The sequence below is a fragment of the Vulpes vulpes genome, chromosome 4 (genome assembly GCF_048418805.1).
Source record: "Vulpes vulpes isolate BD-2025 chromosome 4, VulVul3, whole genome shotgun sequence".
Lineage (NCBI taxonomy): Eukaryota > Metazoa > Chordata > Mammalia > Carnivora > Canidae > Vulpes > Vulpes vulpes.
Genome location: NC_132783.1, coordinates 125,054,173 through 125,077,024, shown reverse-complemented (window position 1 = coordinate 125,077,024; position 22,852 = coordinate 125,054,173). Strand labels below are relative to the sequence as shown.

Here is a 22,852-nt window from a genome sequence, read left to right as displayed (position 1 = left end):
TAGGTTCATGGCAGGAAAACCTTTAGACAGGATCTTAGGAAATATTCTGAGGCGCACTCCTCCTATATCACCTACTTAGAGCCATGCAGCTCTTTCACAGTCTCCTCATTTGGACATTTACTACCCAGGCATTTGCATTTTTTTGCCTTGGGACTTGGCTTCCACCCACCCACCTGAAAACCCAGGCCTTCTTCATATTCCAGCTGTTTCTTATGTGCTCAGGGAACAGGTGGTGGCTTGTGGAGAAGAGAGCTTGGGTTATTCATACAGTGGGGAGAATGTAAGGGTTTGATTGGAGCCTCAAGTAATCTGAAGAAATGTCAGGGGAATATTTGCAGGTTGTGATAGAAGAAACATCTGCTAGTGTTTGACATTTGGAGTTGGACTGTGTTTAGGTGTGTTGAAAAAACCTGCTGTTTTGAAAGGGTATGCATAGCCAGTGTCCTTAAACTTCTGTGTAGTCCCTGTAAGAGAATACTTAGCCCATAGTAGGAAGCAGATAATTACTAGTGACAAGGATGGAAACCCTTAAACGTGGTCTTTTTTTTTTTTCAATTGAGATATAATTGAGGTCCCTGGGTGGCTCAGTTGGTTAAGCGTCTGGCTCTTGATTTCAGCACAGGTCATGATCAGGCCCTGAGTTGGAGCTGAGCGTGAAGCTGGCTTGGGATTCTCTCTCCCCCACCTTTCCCCTTCCCGCAAACTTGGGTTCTCTCTCTCTAAAAATAAACAACTAAAATTGAGGTATAATTGGCATAATATCATATTAGTTTCAGATGTAGAAAATAATGATTCTGTATTTGTATATATTGCAAAAGGATCACAGTAAGCCTAGTAAACATCTGTCACCATACATAGTTGTAGAATTTTTTTTCTTATGATGAAAACTTTTAGGATAGACTCTTAGCAACTTTAAATAGGCGATACAGTATTACTAATTATAGTCACTCTACTGTACATTATATCCCTATGGCTTCTTTTGTAACTGAGAGCTTCACCTATTTTGCCCACCTCCCATCCCCTGTCTCTGGCCACCACCAGTCTGTTTTTTGTATCTAGGAGTTTTTTTTTTTTTTTTTAAGATTTTATTTATTTATTTGAGAGAGAGCAAGCAAGCCAGTGAGCAGGGGGAGGAGCAGAAGGAAAGGGAGAAGCAGACTCCCCGCTGAGCATCGATTTTTTTTTTTTCCCCTCCCACAATCCCAAGATCATGGTCTGAGCTGAAACCTGACTGAGACATCCACATGCCCCGTTTTCTTTTTTTTTTTTTAATTTTTAGATTTCACCTATAAGTGAGATCATATGGTATTTCTCTTTTTTTCACCTAGTGTTACCTTAAGGTTCATTAGTACTGTTACAAATGGCAAGATTTCCATCTTTTTTATTAATGAATATACTATTCAGGTGTAGTCTTTATTGTAGTTGCTTCTTAAAGATCTGTTGAGTTTTAATTTCTCTTTGACCTTCATTTCCCAACAGGATTGACAATTGCCAAACGGATCCAGATTTCTGATTTACCTCAATTAGTTGCTGCTTTCCACAGTTTAGTGGGCTTGGCAGCTGTGCTTACTTGCATTGCTGAGTACATTGTAGAATATCCACATTTTGCTGTGGACTCAGCAGCAAATCTCACCAAGATCGTGGCCTACCTCGGTACTTACATCGGTGGTGTCACATTCAGTGGCTCTCTTGTTGCCTATGGAAAGCTGCAGGGTAAGTGATTCAGCGTGACAGAGAGGTAAATAGCTGTTGTGTAGGGGGCTTCCGGGCCCATTTCAATGTCAGAAGATGGCTTCTGTGCTATCTTACATGTGCTGAGTGCTCTTTGAAAGCAACAGCAAAAACTACAAAGCAAATAAGATCTTTTGAGCCTCAATTGATTGCCTGCTTCTCATTCTCCCAGCTTTCCTTTTAATAGAGATGTTATAGTTCATAATGAATGTTTTGCATCAAAACTTTATGGCTTCATTATTGTAAAACAGATTCAAGATAAGTGAAACATTCACAGAGATTTGCATTAATGGAAAAAAATTGTTCACTCCAGAACCTGCTACGTGAAGAATTTGTGTAGCATTCAGAAATACATAACTCCTCCACGTCAAGATTGCTTCCCTTTATTGGTGCTTAAGAATCTCACAGAGCTGTGAAGCCATTTCTTCTGCAGGCAGCTAGTGGAGGAAATAAGTGCACAGAAATTTATGTAGAGGGACTAGTTGACATTTGGTAACATATGAGCAAAACTACGTCTTCATAATCCTTAGTCAGAGATGCCTGTGTGGAGTTCGCAGAAATGAACTTTATATGTTTTCCAGAATACGGAGAAGCTTGTTGGGTCAGTTTGTGAGATCGCTCTGTGGTACTTAGTTTGAAAACATAATCATTTCATGGCTCTAGCATGGCAGACTTGCTACTGCCAAGGTCAGCCATGAAAATAAAAGTAGGGAAAAAACCCCCTGACCTCACAGAGGCCATTTCTTTCGTTTTCATGAGTAAGTGAGTCTGTAGAGAAACTGGCTTGTGATATTAAAAAATCTGGTCCTGCCTCTCAGTAATCAAGCCATTAAGATTAAATAGAGAACTTCCATGAAACTTAAGGATCACCAAAGAACTTCAAGCTTACAATGCTTGAAAGCTTACAATGCTCTTGTCTCATGCTTTGTTTTTAAGAACAACTAGCAAACCAGGGCTCTTCTCCCTTGGGCTCAGTTGATAGAATCAGAAATGTTAATGGACTAGGACTCTCTTTTGAAGTTTTAAATGAAACCACACTTAACTTCTGTGTTGGTCATACAGGAAAAAAACAATTTTTAAAGATTCTGTGACAAAGAGTAAAGAAATTGTTGTGTGATCAAAGTAAAGAACAGTTAAGCTGAGCCATTCTTTTCCGACTTCTGTTAATATTTGTTATATGTAAGAGCCCTACTTTGCTTTTATGTTTCAGGACCTTTTTTAAAAATTCTTATATTAAAGTTTGGTATTTTAGGATTAAATGACATGCATTTAAGAGAGAGAGAGAGAGAGAGAGAGAGAGTGTGTGTGTGTGTGTGTGTGTATGTGAACGGGGGAGGGAGGATGGTTTAATGACATGTGCTAGGTTCTGACTGACTTGTGCACGGTCCTAGGTATCCTGAAATCCGCCCCGCTCCTGCTTCCTGGAAGGCACGCACTTAATGCAGGCCTGCTGGCTGCTAGTGTGGGTGGAATAATCCCATTCATGATGGACCCTAGCTTTACCACCGGCATTACCTGTCTGGGCTCTGTGTCAGCTCTCTCTGCTGTCATGGTAAGAAATTTAGGAGTGGAAAGCACTCAGGCACTGGCAGTATGTTGTTAGATTATGGTCTAATCTTATTTCTCTCTCTTCAAGACCCTTGATGGAATAAACATGTTTTGAAATGATGTTACATGTTCTTTTTAGGATCTGGAAAATACAGAAAAGGGTAAGAGGAAAATCACTGTTTCTCTCCACTTAATGGTTCCTTTCAAAGTTGTTGTGTGACATATTTTTGCTCTGGGTCTTTTCACTGGTGTTGGTGAATAGGAATTTTAAAAAGCCAAGTGTTTCAGTTCTGTTCATTAGGTGCCTATTTATTTATTTATTTTAAAGATTTTATTTATTAGTGAGAGACAGAGAGAGAGAGAGAGAGGCAGAAACATAGGCAGAGGGAGAAGCAGGTTCCTCAAGGGGAGCCCAATGTGGGACTTGATCCCAGGACTCCGGGATCACAACCTGAGCTGAAGGCAGACGCTCAACCGCTGAGATACCCGGGCGTCCCTAGGTGCCTACTTATTGTGACAAGGCCCGCAAAATAGTACTTTGGGTTTTATGCAATAAGCGTAAGATACTCCCTGCCCATTAGCTGTGCTCACATTTATTGGAAGCTATGTTACCAAGTTAAAGAATTACATAAAGTGAGATGCAGTTAATAAACCCTGAGAGTTCAGTGGGGGAGTTCAGCAAAGCCCTTCATGATAGGTTTGGTCCTCTTCTCCCTCTCTAATTTTTGCATTTAGTAATTTGATACATACAGTATTCTCAGTTGTCTATATGCTACAGTGTAGCATTTTATCATATCAGTGTATTATTCCTTTGCAGAACAACTCTGATATTCACTGATGCCTTCATGTTTGTCTAGTCTGGAGTCTACATTGTAGACAAGGTTTATGTTTTAGGTTTATAAAACAATTTATAGTGCTTAGCACAAAATTAGACATACAGTAATTGCTTATCAAACACATGATGGCTGCTTGATTCAAGATTTACAGTGTTAAACATAATACTTATTTTTATGTAATCCTGAGAGGCCTGATTTTGACAGAGAAACTTTAAAAAACTGAAAAGTAGGGGTGCCTGGGTGGCTCAGTCAGGTAAGTATCTGATTCTTGATCTCAGCTTCATTACATCTCAGGGTTGTAAGTTCAAGCCTCGTGTTGGGCTCCATCCTGAGCATGGAGCCTACTTAAAGAAAAAAGAAGTCTGAAAAGTAACTTAAAATTCTTTTTATGAATACTGACAGTACAATGTTTTTCTGACTTGTATTGCACTGATTTTTATTTTAAATGAAAAAAATGATTTTGGCATTTTTTTATCCAATAAAGCAGAAGAGATTAAAAAAAAGTCTCAAAACCAACAGCATAGGAACGTAAAACTTTAAGAATTACTATTTTTGAGAAGAGGTGAATTTGATATTTAAAGGTACTTTATGCTTATATGAGAATGAGTAAGATAAAATATGTTGTGGATTATTTTAACTGCTTTTGACTTAAGAGGCACATGAATACATTCACATCTTAAACTCAAAGTATGTATGTGGAATAAAAAGCAAAAGTCTTTCTCCCCATCATTCTATGTTTGTGTTTAGGGTTGCACCATGTTTATTGATTTGGGGTTGCACTAGAGAGACTTTCGATTCTGTTGTATTCCTCCAAAGAATTTTGATCATTATTTTTTATTTATTTTTTTTTGTAGGCAGCTAACTTGGCTGCATTCAGATTTTAAATCTGGTGCCCTTATGGTGGGGGCAGCTGAAATCTATTATTTATCCTTAAGAAGATTGCTCGGAGTCTGCCCACATATGCATAGTTAAAGAGCCAGAAATTTGAGCAGAGTTCATACATAGATTTTGGGGCTCCTTCTCCATAGCCTGCTCCTCGGCAGTTTCTCTTCTCACTTTCCAACTGTGGTAGTAACCCTAAATCCTACTCTTGGATCTTCAAATAGCAAAGCTATGGGCTTATATTTCTATTTTAGCTGTTTCTTTTGGCAGCACCAGGGGCCTGCCTTAGGTTAACACCATAAAAACTGGGAGATTTGCTCAGTGCTGTTACTTTTTTTTTGAGCCCAGACCCCTCTCTAGTTTCTGTCTGCTTTTCATCACTGCCTCTTAGGGATTTAGGGCCATTCCTGGGGGTGGCAGGGGGAGTGGTTCAGTGTTTACACCTGTTATATCTGTGGGAGACTTGATCAGCTAGGAGGCACTTCGTCATTACCAGCAGTGGAGCTTCAAGGTAAATATATTAGTTGGAAAACCAGAATGGTTAAGATCCAAGATGTCTAGTTTCAGAAGTTTTATTTTTAATTTATTAATTTTGATTTCTGCTTTGGATTTCATCCTAGGGTGTGACTTTAACAGCTGCCATTGGGGGTGCCGACATGCCCGTGGTCATCACTGTGCTGAACAGTTACTCAGGCTGGGCTCTGTGTGCCGAGGGCTTCCTGCTTAACAACAACCTGCTGACCATCGTTGGGGCGCTCATAGGCTCCTCGGGTGCCATCCTGTCCTACATCATGTGTGTGGTAAGAAACAGGTGTTGGAACAAAGAGGAAATGGTGTTCTGAAAAGAAGGATGTTTATTTTATTTGCAGTAAAAACGACTATGTCAGTTCTTACTTTTTCTTCAGTAGAAATCTCAGTGTTTCATTTGAATACATTTTCAAGATGGCTTTTTAAGTACCCGAGTGTAGATAATCAGGAAAGTTAAATACAAGGATAAAAAACCTGCCTCCCTCCGTCTGGAGATAGGCACTACAGATTTTGGTTTCTTTCTTTCTGTTTCTTTTTGTATTACACATCTGTGTATTTACTTGTCTGATTATACTGTATATTGTTTTACATTTTATTCTTTTAATCTTACTATATTCTTGTCATTTTCTTGTTCAAAATGCTTTTTAAATACTATTTTAAGGGACTTCATATGAATCCATCATATGGATATATAAAATTTACTTAATATTTCTCTAATGTGATACTTTTTATGATGTTTGGATTTTTAATTTTTCTTTGTACATAAGTACATCTTTGGCACTTCTGATTTTTGTCTTCGGATCGATTCCTTGAAGTGAAAGAAGTATGTTCATTTTTATCAGCTCTTTCTACTTATTACCGTGTTCTTTCCCGAGAACTTGCTCCAATTTACACTCCCACTGGTCATCTGTGAGGGTCCCTCTCTTGAAGTTTTGGGGTCAGCATGCTCTTTTTTAAAAAAGAAAAGAAAATTAAGAAAACAAATATTTCCTAGCTTTCTTTTTGTTTCTAATTCTCTTCTGGATGGCAAGAAGAAGATATCTTGCAAATGATTAAAGGTTTGACTAGGAAACTTTTTCAAATGATAGATACCATTTTTTTCTTTTCTTTTTTTTTTTTTAAGATTTTATTTATTTATTCATGAGAAGACACAGAGAGAGGCAGAAACATAGGCAGAGGGAGAAGCAGGCTCCTCTCAGGAAGGCCGATGTGGGACTTGATCCCGGACCCTGGGATCACGCCCTGAGCCAAAAGCAGGCACTCAATCGCTGAGCCACCCAGGCGTCCCAATTTTTTTGTTTTCATTACAGTATAGTTGACATACAGTGTTCTACTTGTTGGGGTGTATAATATAGTGATTCTATATTATAGACCTATATCTCTATAAAATCTCTATAAAATTCTGTACATTACTTAGTGCTCATCATAAGTGCCCATCACCTATTTCCCCCACCCCCCTGCCCACCTCCCCTCAGGTAACCATCAGCTGGTTCTCTGTAATTAAGGGTCTTTTTCTTGGTTTGTGTCATCTTTTTTTCCTTTGTTTGTTTTGGTACTGAAATTCCACATGTGAATGGGATCATATGGTATTTCTCTTTTTCTGACTGACTGGCTTCACTTAGCATCTAAAAAATGAACCTTTAACCCTTAGTTTGGCTTTGCTTCATTTGGTGAATTTGAATGACCAGCAGGCGGCAGCAGATTTTCATTATTACTTAAACTTGTGGTTGGTCAGAACTTGGATTTTAAAATTAAATGGGAGGATTTGAATTTTACCAAAGCCAGTGGCATTCTGATATGGGGGAGAGGTGAGGAGGACCTGTGTCTAGTTCTCAGAGTGTCATCATGGTGCCTTCTTTGTTTTTTTCCTAAATGGTTTTACTTAGGTTCTTAAATGTGTCAGTAGTATATTCCAGATTTGTGGGTTTTTTATTTCCTTCCCCTCCCTTTCTTCATCTTATTTCTTTTGTTATTATTGGTTATAGCAACTACAGAAACTTACAGTAGCAGTTCTATGACAGTAATTAGAATAAGGTAGTAAGAGGCACTTGTTGAAGATACTTTTTCCTCTGTGCACCTCTGTAACTATATCATCTTTCTCATATTTTTTCTTTCATATTTCTTATATATGTTTTCTGTATTTTTTTTTTCTTTCTGTTTCTACCACCTCAGGCATGCCATTTCCTGGCAGCATACCATAGATACTTTGTATTCCTGTAGTCTATAATATCTTTTTATAGCTGCCTGTGACCATAAGGGTCACTCTGGTTCAGACGCTCTGTTTATAATAGCAACCTGTATTAATTTAGATTCAAAGACAGTTGAAACTTTAATTTTCAAAAAAAAAAATTCAATTGCCAAAAGAAAAGATGTTTAATGTGGGGAAATTTGGAAGAAAGAGAAAAGGATAAATCATTTGTAATGCCATTACCACTTAACTTTTAAAATTTAATATTCTAATTCTGGTCTTTTTCATAAGAATATGTTCAGATACATTCTGCGTTGCTTAATTATCTCACTGGTACTTTTTTTTCTTCAGCGTACCTCCTTTTACATTTTGATTATTTCCTTAGGTAACATTTTTATAAGTACAATTACTTGGCCAAAGGGACTAAGAGCTTTTTGTTGGCTGTCCATATCGATGAACTGAATTCTGCAAAGGACTCTCCAGGCTAGGCTCTCACCAGCGGTGTCTGGGATGCTTGTTTTACTGTATATTTTCTGTTCCTACATCTTATTACAGAACAAAAAAGGAACAACAAAAACAAGCTTACTGTATTTTTCAATTTTGAAGATAGAAATTTTCTTTCCTTCTAAATTGTCCTGATTTCTGACTTTTCACATTAATCTTCATTGATTCTTGGCTTGTGCTTGTTTATTACAAGAAATTGTTTCTTCAGGGCTGGTGTTTTAGCAGTTCAGAGTGGTTCATAATAATAGTAGAAATAAAACAGCTGCTTGTAATTGGGCATAGTAGTAGGCATGAACATGCTGTAGGCATTAACGCTCGGCGCTTTACAAATATTAGTTCATTTAATCCCACACTAATTCTGGGAGTAGGAAATATTCTCATTTTACAGGAAGGTATGTATTTTTTATGTTATGTTTTTATTTATTTTTATTTTTTCACTTAAACTCAATTTGTCAAGGAAGGTACTTTAAGATCCCGTTGATTACTTGCCTTTGTGTTTATGGAGGCTGACTGAGCACCTGGCCCACTCATATGAATATAATAATTGCTAAGTGAACATTAGATGAATATTTTATTTGTTTGCTCATTTCATATTTTGGAATCCTCTCTGGATGGGTTATGGTAACAAATGTACTACCATATATCAATATCTTGTTATTATTACTAGTGTGTTTAACTTTGTTATTTTATTACTTATTGGGGAAACATGCAAATCCAAACCAGAACAGAGTGGTTTTATTATGTGAGAGGCAGTGGAATGCTCCCTGAGTGGCTAATTCATAATCCCTAAAATTGAATTTTTGTTCTGACAAAGAATTCTTTTGGGTGTCTTCTGAGCCACATGTTTGGTTATACAATATTCAATATTAAACCAAAAAATGTTGATAGTGTCCAGGCAACCAACTCAAATGAATAATTCACTTGATGTCCAGATGTCTTACAGGCATTAACCTCTTCATGATTTTACAGTCCATTTACTTGAGATAGTGTCCAAATTGCCTGGGAAATAGAGGCCTTGCAAAAATGGAACAGCATTTTCAGACCAAATTTTTGCAGTTTGTTACTTGTTTCCAAATGAAAATAGAACAGAATGAAGTGGATCAAAGCCAAACCAAAAATAATTTTTTTTTGCTTTGCAGTCAATTTTTCAGCACCCACAAAGCATTGAAATGAGAGATGATAGTAAATGGAGTATATATTATTATTGCTTTGGTTTTGTCTATTTTATGAGCTTTCCTTTGTTTTCAGATTTTTTTTTTCTTAGAGTTTGCTAGGAATTATGTGAATTAAGGCTCTCTTTAATGTAGCATACAATTTTCATTATTGGGCTTAATAACTTAAAAGGAACAGTCTTGGACAGTGTTGTGAATACTTTGTCTTGGAAGCTGGGAACTCCTCAATCTGTGGATCAGTGGTCACAGGATAGTCTCATTAATCACTTAAGCAAGCAAAAAAAAAAAAAAAAAAAAGAAGAAGAACAGAACAAAGATCTAAATAAACCCTAAACATTTGTTGAAAATATGATGTTGCAATGGTAAATTCAGAGATGAAAAATAATTTCATTTTTAAGAGACCACATGGAATCAGCTTAATGGTGATATAATTGTGGATATGTGTTCAACAAGTTGACTTTGATTGTTAAACTACTGTGTGGTTCCCTTTTTTTCTCCCAAAAATGCCATTAGATAGTGGGTAAACATTAATTAAATGTTCTCAAAAATTCTTTTCTTCTCCATTCAGTTTTACAGGGAGAGAATGGTTCCTTTTATTTTTATTTATTTATTTAAAAGTTTTTATTTAAATTCTAGTTAGTTAACATACAGTGTAATATTGGTTTCAGGAGTAGAGTTTAGTGATTCATCACTTATATACAAAACCCAGTGCTCATTGTAAGTGCCCTCCTTAGTCCCCGTCTCCCATCTAGTCCATCCCCTGCCCACCTTCCTCCATGAAACCTGTTTGTTCTTTACAGTTATGAGTCTGTTATGGTTTGCACCTCATTCTCTTTTTTTCTTGCCTTCCCCTGTGTTCATGTTTTGTTTCTTAAATTCCATGTATGAGTGAAATCATATGGTATTTGTCTTTCTCTGACTTACTTCCTTTAGCACTATACTTTCCAGCTCCATCTATGTTGTTGCAAATGGCAAGATTTCATTCTTTTTGATGGTTGAGTAGTATTCCATTATGTATATGTACCATAACTTTATCCATTCATCTGTTGATGAACATTTGGGCACTTTCCATAGTTTGGCTATTATGAATAATGCTGCTATAAACATTGGAGGGGGCCAGTGCCGCTTTGAATCTGTAGTTTTGTGTAGCATGGTTCCTTTTAAGCCAAGTTGGAATAAAGTGGTCATATCTTTGTATATCTGCCCCTCTACATCATGTTGCTCTGTCATCTATCCTTTTACAGGACTGTGTGATGTAGCCGCTTTGTGTGTTTGACTTTTTTAAAAGAAGTTATCTATGACAGAAATATGTCACTGTCTGAAATAGTCCTTTTAATTAGTTTTTAAGGCAAACATTTGGTAGAACATATTTCTAGTAATTTAATTTCAGAATCTTCTAATTCAAAACTAAAAGGATTTGTCAAAATCAACAAATATTGAGTGTTTGGAAGTCTCAGGTATTGCTATTTGGATTTTCTGTAAAACTTGGGTTTTAAGTATAGGATATTGGGTTAAGAATTTTAATCTTGGGCAGCCCGGGTGGCTCAGTGGTTTAGTGCTGCCTTCAGCCCCGGGCCTGATCCTGGAGACCTGGGATCCAGTCTCATGTTGGGCTCCCTGCATGGAGCCTGCTTCTCCCTCTGCCTGTGTCTCTGCCTCTCTCTCTCTCTCTCTCTCTCTCTCTCTCTCTCTCTCTCTCTCTGTGTCTCTCATGAATAAATAAAATCTTTTTTAAAAAAAGAATTTAAATCTTCATGTCAGATTGGGACTGTGTACCTAATTAAAAGCATTATTTGTTTTTCTTTGATCCTCTTATCTGTTCATAAATGTGTAAAGGTATTCTAAAGATACTTATTTTGGGGCAGCCCGGGTGGCTCGGCAGTTTAGCACCGCCTTCAGCCCAGGGCCTGATCCTGGAGACCCAGGATCTAGTCCCACGTTGGGCTCCCTGCATGGAGCCTGCTTCTCCCTCTGCCTGTGTCTCTGCCTCTCTCTCTCTCTCTCTCTCTGTGTGTCTCTCATGAATAAAAATAAATAAAATCTTAAAAAAAGATACTTATTTTGTATGTAATAATCTTAGACAAATTTACTAGCGTTTAGGTTCTGTAAAATATGAATGCTATGTCTGAGAAATAAGTTTAAGTCAAAAGAACAATTTAAAAAATTCTGACAGCATTTTGATCCATCATCTTTATGTTATTGATACGCTACCTTTAATCAAGTATGGCTCTTTGTTCATCTTCTCTGCTTCTTTTTCCTCCCTGCCTCTACCTCTGTCCACTTCAGCAAGTGTGTGTCCATGTCTCCATAATGGTAGCAGGCTGGCCGTCTTTGGATGAATGGTCATGAGTTTTTTCCTCCCAACATGTTACTTATCATTGAAAACCTCCAGGTGCTTTTGTTCTTTAATAATAAAGCAGTGTCTTTTTTTTTTTTAAATAATAGATTGACACATATCTTTTCCATGGTATAAACAATGGATCAATGATATGTTTATTATAGCTCTTAAAAGAGGATTTAATAATTTTTGAAATTTTTTTCTGAAGTGAGAAATCCAATTATCATGTAAAAATGTCTGCTTTGTTTAGGTACAGTGATTTGAATTCTTAAAAGCACTTGATTGCTCAAACCATCTAGCTTCTTTTTTTTTTTAAGATTTTATTTATTTATTCATAGAGACACAGAGAGAGAATGAGAGGCACAGAGACAGGCAGAAGGAGAAGCAGGCTCCATGCAGAGAGCCTGATGTGGGACTCGATCCAGGGTCTCCAGGATCATGCCCCAGGCTGCAGGCGGCACTAAACCGCTGCGCCACCGGGGCTGCCTCCATCTAGCTTCTTGTCTTGTCTTTTACCCCCACAGCTCCAGAGGTCTACAGATGAACTGTTCTAGACACCAGTGCGGCTATTGTCACATTTTTCAATTATTGCATTTGTGTGGCACATTGTTGGATGATTGTAAATGAGCATCCCTTATTCTTATTTTTTCCCCCCAATTGTTTTTCCAGTTAAAAGGACGGGTATGAATTTTAATGAAACAGTGTCTCAACTTACTCATCTGCCCTTTTGGAAGTAAATATTTTAGGAGCCTGATAAAGAACTCAGTCGCTTCTGTTACAGCTTCTGGGAGCTGTATGTAGTTGAATTGGAAAATAAGACCTTATCAACTTCACATTTCTCTTTTTCTTGACGACAGAGGGCAGCAGACTTCTAAATGCTGTGGATCGCTCTCTAATTCCTTCTCTTTGCCTCTTGACAGCTTGTAGCTGGTAGCAAGATTCACCTGAGGGATCTGTAGTCACCTTATAAAATTTCTCATAGATACCATTCTCTTTTACTCTGGTGAAATACATGTAATTATGGAGGTAGAACTTGCTTAATCAGTACACAGACAGTAGTAATGGATTGGAATTTTTCATTCATTTCTTAATGTTATTGGTCATTTTCCATTAAATTATTTTTTAAAGTTTTTTTTAAAACTAACTTTTACTGAAAATATATACATGTACAGTTGACTTTATAGATGTGATCCATGTGATTTGTTTTTTTAGATAATCAGGTAAACCTCATAAAATGATTATGAATTTTATATACACAGGATTCATACCACTTTCAAAAAGTTATATGGATACTCTCACAGCTAATAATTTTGCTTTCTAGGCAATGAATCGGTCCCTGGCTAATGTGATTCTTGGAGGCTATGGCACTACTTCAACAGCTGGTGGAAAACCGATGGAAATTTCTGGCACGCATACAGAAATCAACCTTGACAATGCAATTGACATGATTCGAGAAGCTAATAGCATTATTATTACTCCAGGTAAAAAAAAAAAAAAAAACCAAGAAAAGCAAACAACCTGTAATAGCTGTTGGAATTGGTTATTTTTTTTTAAATTAATTTATTAGAGACACAGAGAGAGAAAGAGAGGCAGAGACACAGGCAGAGGGGAAGCAGGCTCCATGCAGGGAGCCTGACGTGGGATTCGATCCCAGGTCTCCAGGATCACACCCTGGGCTGAAGGTGGCACTAAACCACTAAGCCACTGGGGCTGCCTGGAATTGGTTATGTTAATACAGTTTCTTATCATAGGGAAAAAGTTGAATTGGAACTTACTCAGTTTTGGAAATATAATGGAAACATCGAAGCAACCCTGTGATTACCAACTAAAAAATGTTGAGCATCTTTGGCTTAGGTTAATATTTTTGGGACTTACATAGAGATCTTACAAATCAAGGTAGTCCAGCTCAAGCCATGTCTTCCTGTGATTCTGTATGTATGTTTTTGTCATGTTTGAGTCTTGCTTTTTTTTTCTCCTTGATAGTTTTTGGAATTATTGTCAATATTAAATTAGATATAGTATATGAAAGTATCTAGTTCACTCATTAGACTCACTCAGTAAATAGAAATTTAATCTGTTTCTTTTCAAAAGTAAATATTTAAAAAATCATTGAGAGCCATGTGGTTTCCAATACGATGAGGTAACCTGCCTAGTAGAAAGAATTTGGCCTGGGAGTGACAACACCTCAGTTTTGTTCTGAATTTTGCCTCTTAACAATTGACATGATAGTGACCAAGTAATTGACTCTCCCAGCCTCAATTCCCTGATTCTCTGAGGGTTAGCTCAGTTTTCCTTTATTTTTTAATTTTTTTCTCTATCTTTCAAATTAAAAAAAATTTTAAAAATTTGAGTTCAATTTGCCAACATATAACATATCACCCAGTGCTCATCCTGTCATCAGTTTTCCTTTAATCATACCACAGAATGCTATGATATTACAGGTAATACGTTGCATTCAGTTTAAGATCCTAACTCTCTCATGCTGCATAGGAGTTTTCTATAAAGGAAATCTATTGATTTGACATGTGAGTGGTTTGCTGGTTGGCTGTATGCTGAGATGTAAATAGCTGACACCCATGGAACTGAATGTTCAAGTGCAAGCTTCCTCAACTGGGGCAGTATCTTTTTCTAGAGACATTTGAAGCATGTGGTTTTGGGTTTTTGTCTCACAGGCAGAGATGCTGGTGTCCACTAGTGTGTGGGAGCAGACAAACCAAATATGTTATATTGCCTGGGACAGTCCTGCATCATGAACCTGTCCCCATGTGAGGTGGCTTAGAGAAACACGGCTGGAGTATAGGGATAGACAGATGTAAAGGATATACTCTTTTCCCTTTAGGTATTTTCTATCTAGGGAAGAAGTCAGATCAATAAACAATGCAAGGTGGGTTATGATCAGGGCTAAATTGGACTATGTAGACACACTTTGTTTTTAATCATGAGGAAGTGAAGAAGGATTGTCAGGAAGTGAGGGTTTGTTTGGGGCCTGAAGGATAGATGCTGTTGGGGGTGAAAGGAAGGCAGGGGGAACAGCTTGGGCAGACACTTTTTACGTGAGCCACAACCCCTCCACCCCGTGTGGGTGTGGTGTGTGTGGGGAGGGGCTGCCGAGCAGTAACAGACCATGCAGAAGATTGAGAAGGGACCATTAGAAGATGAATTTGAATATGAAATTTAGGCCAATATTTTAAGAAGTTCAGAAGTTTGCTTTCATTTCTGGTCCTGTTAACAGATTGCCTTTTTTTGGTCATAAAAAGATGTTTTGATCAAGGCAGAAATTATTGTTCCTAAGATTTCAAAATAAAAGAATCACATTGTTCTGTGTCCTTAATATTCTTTGCAGGCTATGGTCTCTGTGCAGCCAAAGCGCAGTACCCCATCGCTGACTTGGTGAAGATGCTCTCCGAACAGGGCAAGAAAGTCAGGTCAGTGCTGGGGGTGTGAGGCTTGCAGTGTGTGTGTGTGTGTGTGTGTGTGTGTGTGTGTGTGTGTGTGTGTGTGTTTAAGAAAAGGAAAATCGAGGACTTGCGTTTAGATGACGTTCTTACAATGGAGTTTTACATACGGAATCACAAGTAAACCGAGTCATAAAAACCCTATTCTACCTTCAATCCTGTGACCTAGTTTTGCTGTCTCTCAGACCACAGAACCTAAATACAGGCTCATCTCAGAAAGGGAAACTTTATTATACTGGGTCTCAGGATTTTTACTAATGGGAACAAACAGAAGCCCTGTTTCTGGTTGGATTTGGGGGAGGAGGTCAAATAAAGCATTAGAAACCACATCAAGATCTATCTTTTTGGTTTCTTGTGTTCATCTGGATTGAAGAAAAATATCTTAAATGAGAGGTCTTTTGAACGGTGAGTGAGACCCAGTGGTGATCCTGTGCGCTGGTGAGTGTCTGACTGGGTTCACTTTCCTATTCTTCCATGAAAAAAACTGTTGCAGATGTTCTTTTCCTAACACCATACACTTTTTGAAATAAGAATTAGGGCAGTCGCCGTGCCTGCTGCCTGGCATTTGGGCACTGGACTGTGCTCTTGGGAGGATCTTGAGCTCAGGGGAGAAGTTGAGGACTTTGCATTTCCAGATTATTCCCCATGACTTTGGATGAAGGATTTGAGGGATGTAAATATGGGGTCAGTGGTGACAGACCGTTGTAGTACTTTGCATCTGTCCTGTGCACAGTCAGTGAAGGGACTGTCTGGAGTTATTCCCTGGGAGGATACCTGCTGCTTCTTTGCTAGAGAAGCTGGTTCTCTAGCACTTTCGTAGACATGGTACCACAAGTCAGAGAGACGTGCTAACTCTATTATTAAATAAAATTCGTTTGTTCACCAGAATGTTAATGTATGCTGACAGAAGTGTTAGTGTCTGTTAATGAAAATTCCTTTTTGACACCTATCTTGCATTTTTTCTGGGGCAGATAATAAGAAAATAAGCTCAACCATGTGCCCAGAATTAGAGTGTCTGTGCAAGACTGGGTGCAGAATCCTGCGTGTCCCAGCTATTAAGAGTGGTGAAGAGACTTCGATGATGAAATAAGTGCTTCTAACATCTTACTTTTTTATTTTAAAGATTTATTTATTTATTTGAGAGACAGTGAGCACACGAATGGAAGGGACAGAGGGAGAGAGAATCTCAAGCTGACTTCATGCTGAGTGCAGAGCCTTGATGAGCCTTGATCTCATGAAGCTGAGGTCAGGGCCCTGAGATCACGACCTGGACTAAAACCAAGAGTCTGGTGCTTAGCTGACTATGCCCCCTACCCCCACCCCGCGCACCTCAAGTGGGTCTAACATTTTAATTTAGTAGCAGCTGCATTTTTTCTCTTCCGTCCTTTCTTCTCTCCCTCCTTCCCCACTCTGCCTTCCTGCTATCCTTAGTTAGTGCGTTTCAAAGACAGAGTCAAAATACTATTTTGTGGTAGGACCAGCTTTTCTATGTTTCTGTGTTTAGTGTAATCTTAGAAAATTGAAGATAGAAGATGAGAAAAATCGCCAACTTCGGTTTTTGATTTTCACATACAAGGTCTCATTTCGGTCCCTAGTTCCTGTTTTCTTATCCAGTGTTAAATGGGCCTGCCCTTTTAACCACACAATTGCCACTTGAAGCATTTGCAGACCTACACAAGAATGTGTTAAATAATCTTTTATGACTTTCCTAAAAAGAAATTGTTTTTCTTTATTCAATCCACATGTGAGAAGTCTAATGTATTAGTAATGCCTTCTATTATCACAAATATTTAGGACATGAGTGGCAATCTTAATGAAGTAGAGAAAGATGCCTTTCCTGTCCTAGTTATCCTTTGAGAAGGGGATGATTAACCTGACATACTTCTCTTATTACCCATTGATGAGCCCATGTTAACCCAACATTTTGGAAAATCAGTTCAGGGTGAGGTGGATACAATGTTGGGGAGCACCAATACTGTGGGGTAGCTTGATGGAAGCAGGATGTGAGGGGAAAGGAATAAGAGGGATGGCAAAAATAACCTGAAAGGCAAAGGAATGAGACAAATGAAATTGCAGTTTCTGACCTGATTAAGATTTGATTTTGATCATGAGGACATAATAAAGTAAATTGCTATTTTAGGATGATTTCTGTCACCTTGCGTGGGAAAAAATAATTACTTAAGCTGTATGGGAGGTATTTAATGAAACATATATGAATAGTATCTCAATTATAATTTGTGTTTTATTGAAGTAATTTTGCAAACAGAACATGAGACATTATATGAGTGTTCATCATTTCACATAATTGTCATAGTTCAAATAATTTTTTAGTAATAACCTTATTAATAATTTATTATGTAGGATCAGAGTAAAATTGTTCAGTCTGATTTCTCTATTTGTGAGTTAGGAAAAGTTAGCTGACATTGATCAATTTCATAATAAAGATGAAATTGTATATTAACATATCACTGTTTTTTTACTGTGGTCTGTTGCATTTTCAACATGGGCTTTGTAACAAGTTGTGCAGATTTCACGTTTGTATTAAGTGGAAGATTCCAGAAGTGTTCTTGCTAACACAGTGACAGTAGATTATTCTATTTTTCCTTTCTAGTTTCTGAGTGGAGACTTTTTTATTTAAAGGGAGTGATAGAAACTCTTGATTTTTGTCTGATGTGCATTGTTATCTTTTCCTAGGAGAAATGCAGATTTCCTTGATGAAGTTAGGAATATGTTTATCCATAGATGCTAGCTTTTTTTTTTTTTGAGATGAATGTCTGTTTGCACAAGAGATGGCTGCAGCATTACCTCGTGTTTTAATGAAATAAATCTGTATTTACAGTTTGCAGTAATTTAGTCCTTTCATCACCCTGTGGAGCTCCCACGGTGTTCATTGAGCACAGCTGCTGGGCCTCTGGTTCTAGTAGATCTTTGTGCCTCAGGACCCAGCATGCCTAGCATCCAGATGTGGTGACATATTCGCACACATCCCCCGTGGAAATATGCCAGTGTGGACATACGATTGTCATCAATTAGTTATGCCCAAGTGGTGCCAAGAAAAATTGCATCTGTCATACAGTCTGTCTGGCTTCATGGCCCATGATTGATTTAGAGACACTCTTGTTTTCCTTTACTTTGGCTATAGTCATAACATGCTCACCGGGAGCTGAGATTACATAATGAAGCACATGACATTTCATGACAAGGGCTCATGAGTGCTCACGGACTTAGACTTTCTTTAGTGGCCAGTATATTGTTGCTTCCCAGTGGCCCAGAACACCTCTATAACTTACCTAACTTATGCTTGATCTCTAAAAGCATTTTATTACAAAAATCTTATGCTATAAGATTGCAGGCATTTTTTTCTCTTTATTTCCCAATAGTTGGATTGATAGGATGTGCTTTTTATTATAAAGCAGAGATGGTGTTCCCAGTGAGTAATTCTTGGAAAGATGTGTAAATTTTTTTCTTTTTGCAATTCATCACTGCTTGATTTTCTTTTCAGAATCCTTTCTGAAGCATCAAGCAGTGATTAATTGCAAGTCTTTTGAATTTATGAAACCACCTTTCAATTTCTTTGATTTGACTAATTGATGTTACACATTGCTTTCCTGTTAATGTTCATCTATATCTTTCTATTAATAGTTTGTTGATAGAAATTTATTGCTAGGTATTGAGATAAAAGGATGCATAAGCCCAGTCCCACTCTCAAAAGTTTGTGGTTTCCAAGAAAACAAACCTATCAACAAATGAATCAGTGAATGCATTCTATTTAATGTGATAGTGTGCTAGGAAAAGTAGAGTAGAAGGAGGGTCAGAATGCAAAGGAGAGGAGCAGTTAATTGTCCAGGGGACATTTTAACCCTTTTATGCTACTCATTTTTTTTTTTTCCTTTGGCAGGTTTTTAAAAACATTTAATCTTTTTTTTTTTTTTTCCATTTTCTGTCTAAATACATCTAGCTGCCAATGATATTTGTGGTCTAATAGTGTTTTCAGTCTCATGTGACATGGCTACAGGTTTAAATATACGTTAGTTTTGCTAAGGAATCCATTCCTTGAAGATATTTCAAGATAGATTCTTTGTTCATGGATTAAATTTAATTCAAGTAAACAGAATTTAGCCTTCATAGATTTGTTATATATTGGGGTTCAGGAAGAGATAGAATATTCAAATTTTTAAAGTAATAAAGGCACATGTGCTTCTGAAGAGAATAGATACTGGTCCGATGAAAGATTTTGTATTTGAGTAAAGAAATAAGACATTATTAAGCATTTTTATGACAGCTTTGCAATACCTTCTTTTTAAACGTGCCTCTTCATGTTAACGACCATTCACTGGACAAATAATTATGCAGTGTTTTGTGCCAGACAGTGTTCTAGGTCCTGAGAATACATCTGTGAATACACAGATGAAAATTCCTGACCCTGTGAAGTGTACTTTCCCTGGGAGGTTATTTAATAGGCTTTAAGATATTCTGATTCAGAGATACTTAGAGCCCCATTGTGTTTCCAGCTCAGATGCTAGATAAAATGACGACAGACAACTGTAGCATAGATTATTGCATCAGAGTTTCAGAGTTACCACTGGTACTATTAGGTGAATTAGCCAATGCTTCAGGTTTTCTGAAACAATATGATGTATTTCTTTGCACTTTGTAATGAGCCTGTCTTTTTGAAAAACATAGTGTGAGGAAGGTGATTACAATGGGAGTTATTTGTGGAATTAGTCGTATGAATGAAACTTTTGGTGGAAGAGAGGAAAACAAAAGAAAGTATGCACATCCACTCACATCTGTGTTCAGCCTATTGTATAGAATTGCCAGTAATTTCTCAGATCAGAGGTGTCTGTTGTGCTCTTTGAAAGCAACCCTCTTCCTCCCAGATTCAGACTGTTGGCCAGACTACCTTTGGCTTTCTGTGTATACTGCTCACAGCGTATCGGTGTGGTGGAAAGAAAGCGAGTGATGTAGGTGCTTTGTACAGCCTCTGCTGTACCATTCATTCCAGGACTCATTTCTCTCACTGTCTTGTCATAGGCATTCTGGTGGTCTGAGGGAGCAAGGCTTGCTTCTGATGAAACTGGCACCTCTGACCATCAGGGTATTTTTCGGCTTCTTGTTCTGGTATAATAAACTCTGAGCTGAGATTCTTCAATGAGGTTCACGTACATGTGGCAGAGTATAAATAAATACAAGTCCTTTGCTCATTTCGTGTTCCAGTTCTTCAGTATCTTGCATGCAATTTCCATCTTATGGTGTTCACCAGCCATTGCCTTTGAGCAGCCATTCAGCAACGTCATTAAGCTTATTCAGACGGGAAGATGAAATTATGTATGATTTTTACCACTTCTCTGTAATATGCCACAATATAGTATTTTAGAACATGAGTGGCAAATAGAATTTAAGTTGTTCCTGTGATATCATTCTTCATAGTCTTGTTGGTTATTTTGAAATAAAAAGCACGTCAGTCGTCATGCACCTTCTATTCTGGGCTTGTTTGCTGGATTTGGCTCAGTGTTGGAAAAAAGACAAAGTTGGGCACAATCTATTAAAACATCCTCGGAGGGGAATGGGTAGTGTTGTGACGTGGTTCTGCAGAGGGCTGCATTGATGTTTGCACTTCCGTCTGACCTGATCCTCCTTAGATGACTTCTCATTCTTTGGGTGACCTCAGTGTCACAGGCTACGTGCATATAATGGAAAATGTGATGCTAGCCCTCTGTCACACATTTTCTCATTCACAGTCATAGAACAGATTTCCATTATTCTATATTAGAAAAATTGTGCCCCTGAGACATTTTTGTAAGCTCTTTAACATTCATAATTTTTTTCCCTGAAGAAGGGAAGGCCATAGATGTGAGCACCAGATTTCAGATCAGAGTAGCAGTTCAGTTCTTATTTGCCTTCAAAAAAAGAAAGAAAGGTACATAAAGTTTCTCTAATTCTGGCTGTTGGAAAGTTCTAGGAAATTAAATGAACTTTTTTTTTTCATTCAGAATTGTATAAGTGAGTTCTTCTGAACCACCGCTTCTAAGAACTTTCACAATTTCTTTTTTTTTTTTTTTTTAATTTTTATTTATTTATGATAGTCACAGAGAAAGAGAGGCAGAGACACAGGCAGAGGGAGAAGCGGGCTCCATGCACCGGAAGCCCGACATGGGATTCGATCCCGGGTCTCCAGGATCGCGCCCTGGGCTAAAGGCAGGCGCTAAACCGCTGCGCCACCCAGGGATCCCGAACTTTCACAATTTCAAAGAGGTGGGTGTCTATCCTTTTGCCTAAGAAGCCTCACCAGAAAGTTAATTCTGCAGTCTTTCTCATTAATTAGTTTTGGTGGACAGCAATTATCTGGTCAGGAGGATTTTTTCCCCCACTATTTCTCTTCAGATGAATAAGCTAACCTTACCCAGCTGGTCCCAGCCTTTTTGCCAGTAAGGATAATTTGTGTAACATTTGCGCTGTTTCATGTTTTATTCTAAACTGCATTTACTACAGTTATTTCTTAAACTTGTGCTTTTAATTAGTGACTTGTAGCTGTTAATCAGAAGTTCTGATGAGAATGTGATAACCACAGAAACCTGCCTTTTTTAGAGCCCACCATATTTTTCACAGGTGATATGGATGGTAAGATTACAAAAATAATTAAATATAGTAACATCTTTTTATTACCTTCATGGACCCTCCTCAGAATGGAGCATTGCCATGTGCAAACATAGAATCCAAGAGTCCTTATGGTGTATGTAGCCCAAATGAGTGACTCTTCATCATGTCTGCTGTGGAGCTCCCTGCCTGTTTTGTGACAGGATACAGTGCACACATAGTTGGTGTAATTCTAAATAGAGGAGTCCTGCCTTAGGAAGTAGTTGGATTGGAGAATCTTAAGGATCTATTTCAAGTCTTTTTTAATTTTAATTTTTATTATTTTAATTTTTAATTTTTTAGGTTTTTATTTTAATTCCAGTTAGATAACATACAGTGTAATATTAGTTTCAGGTGTCCCAAGTCAACACTTCCATACAGCACCTAGTGCTCATCACAGCAAGTGCACTCCTTAATCCCCATCATCTGTTGTACCCATCTCCCACCCACTTCCCCTCTGGTAACCGCCAATTCTCTATAAGTAAGAATCTGTTTCAGTTAGTATCTAAAAATACGTGAAGAACTTAAAAATACATGAAGAACTTCTAAAACTCAACACCCAGAAAACAATCCAGTTAAGAAATGGGCAGAAGATGTGAATAGACACTTTTCCAAAGAAAACATACAGATGGCCAACAGACACATGAAAAGCTTCTCAACAGCACTGTTCGTCAGGGAAATGCAAATCAAAACTACAATGAGGTATCACCCCATACCTGTCAGAATGCCTAAAATTAACAACGCAAGGAATAACAGGTGTTGGCTAGGATGCAAAGGAAGGGGAACCCTCTTGCACTTTTGGTGGGATTCCAAACTTGTGCAGCTACTCTGGAGAACAGAATGGAGGCTCCTCAAAGAGTTAAAAATAGAACTCCCCTGTGATCCAACAATTGCACCACTAAGCAGTTACCCAAAGAACACAAAAATACGAAGTCAAAGGGATATGTGCAGCCTGATGTTCATAGCAGCATTATCAACAATAGCCAAATTATGAAAACAGCCCTCGTTCACCGACTGATGAATGGATAAAGATG

General features: G+C 37.9%; 1 protein-coding gene across 13 annotated transcripts in view; it reads left to right on the top strand.

The window, feature by feature from the left end:
- The window catches only part of NNT (nicotinamide nucleotide transhydrogenase), a 119,745-nt gene that overhangs the window by 74,834 nt on the left and 22,059 nt on the right, over nucleotides 1-22,852 (top strand). For all 13 annotated transcript variants that reach the window (XM_072756952.1, XM_072756953.1, XM_026016999.2 and 10 more), the window contains 5 exons: nucleotides 1,480-1,713; nucleotides 3,123-3,283; nucleotides 5,618-5,797; nucleotides 13,049-13,208; nucleotides 15,071-15,152. In XM_072756952.1, coding sequence (XP_072613053.1) covers nucleotides 1,480-1,713; nucleotides 3,123-3,283; nucleotides 5,618-5,797; nucleotides 13,049-13,208; nucleotides 15,071-15,152 — 817 coding nt within the window. The remainder of the gene's footprint in view (nucleotides 1-1,479; nucleotides 1,714-3,122; nucleotides 3,284-5,617; nucleotides 5,798-13,048; nucleotides 13,209-15,070; nucleotides 15,153-22,852) is intronic.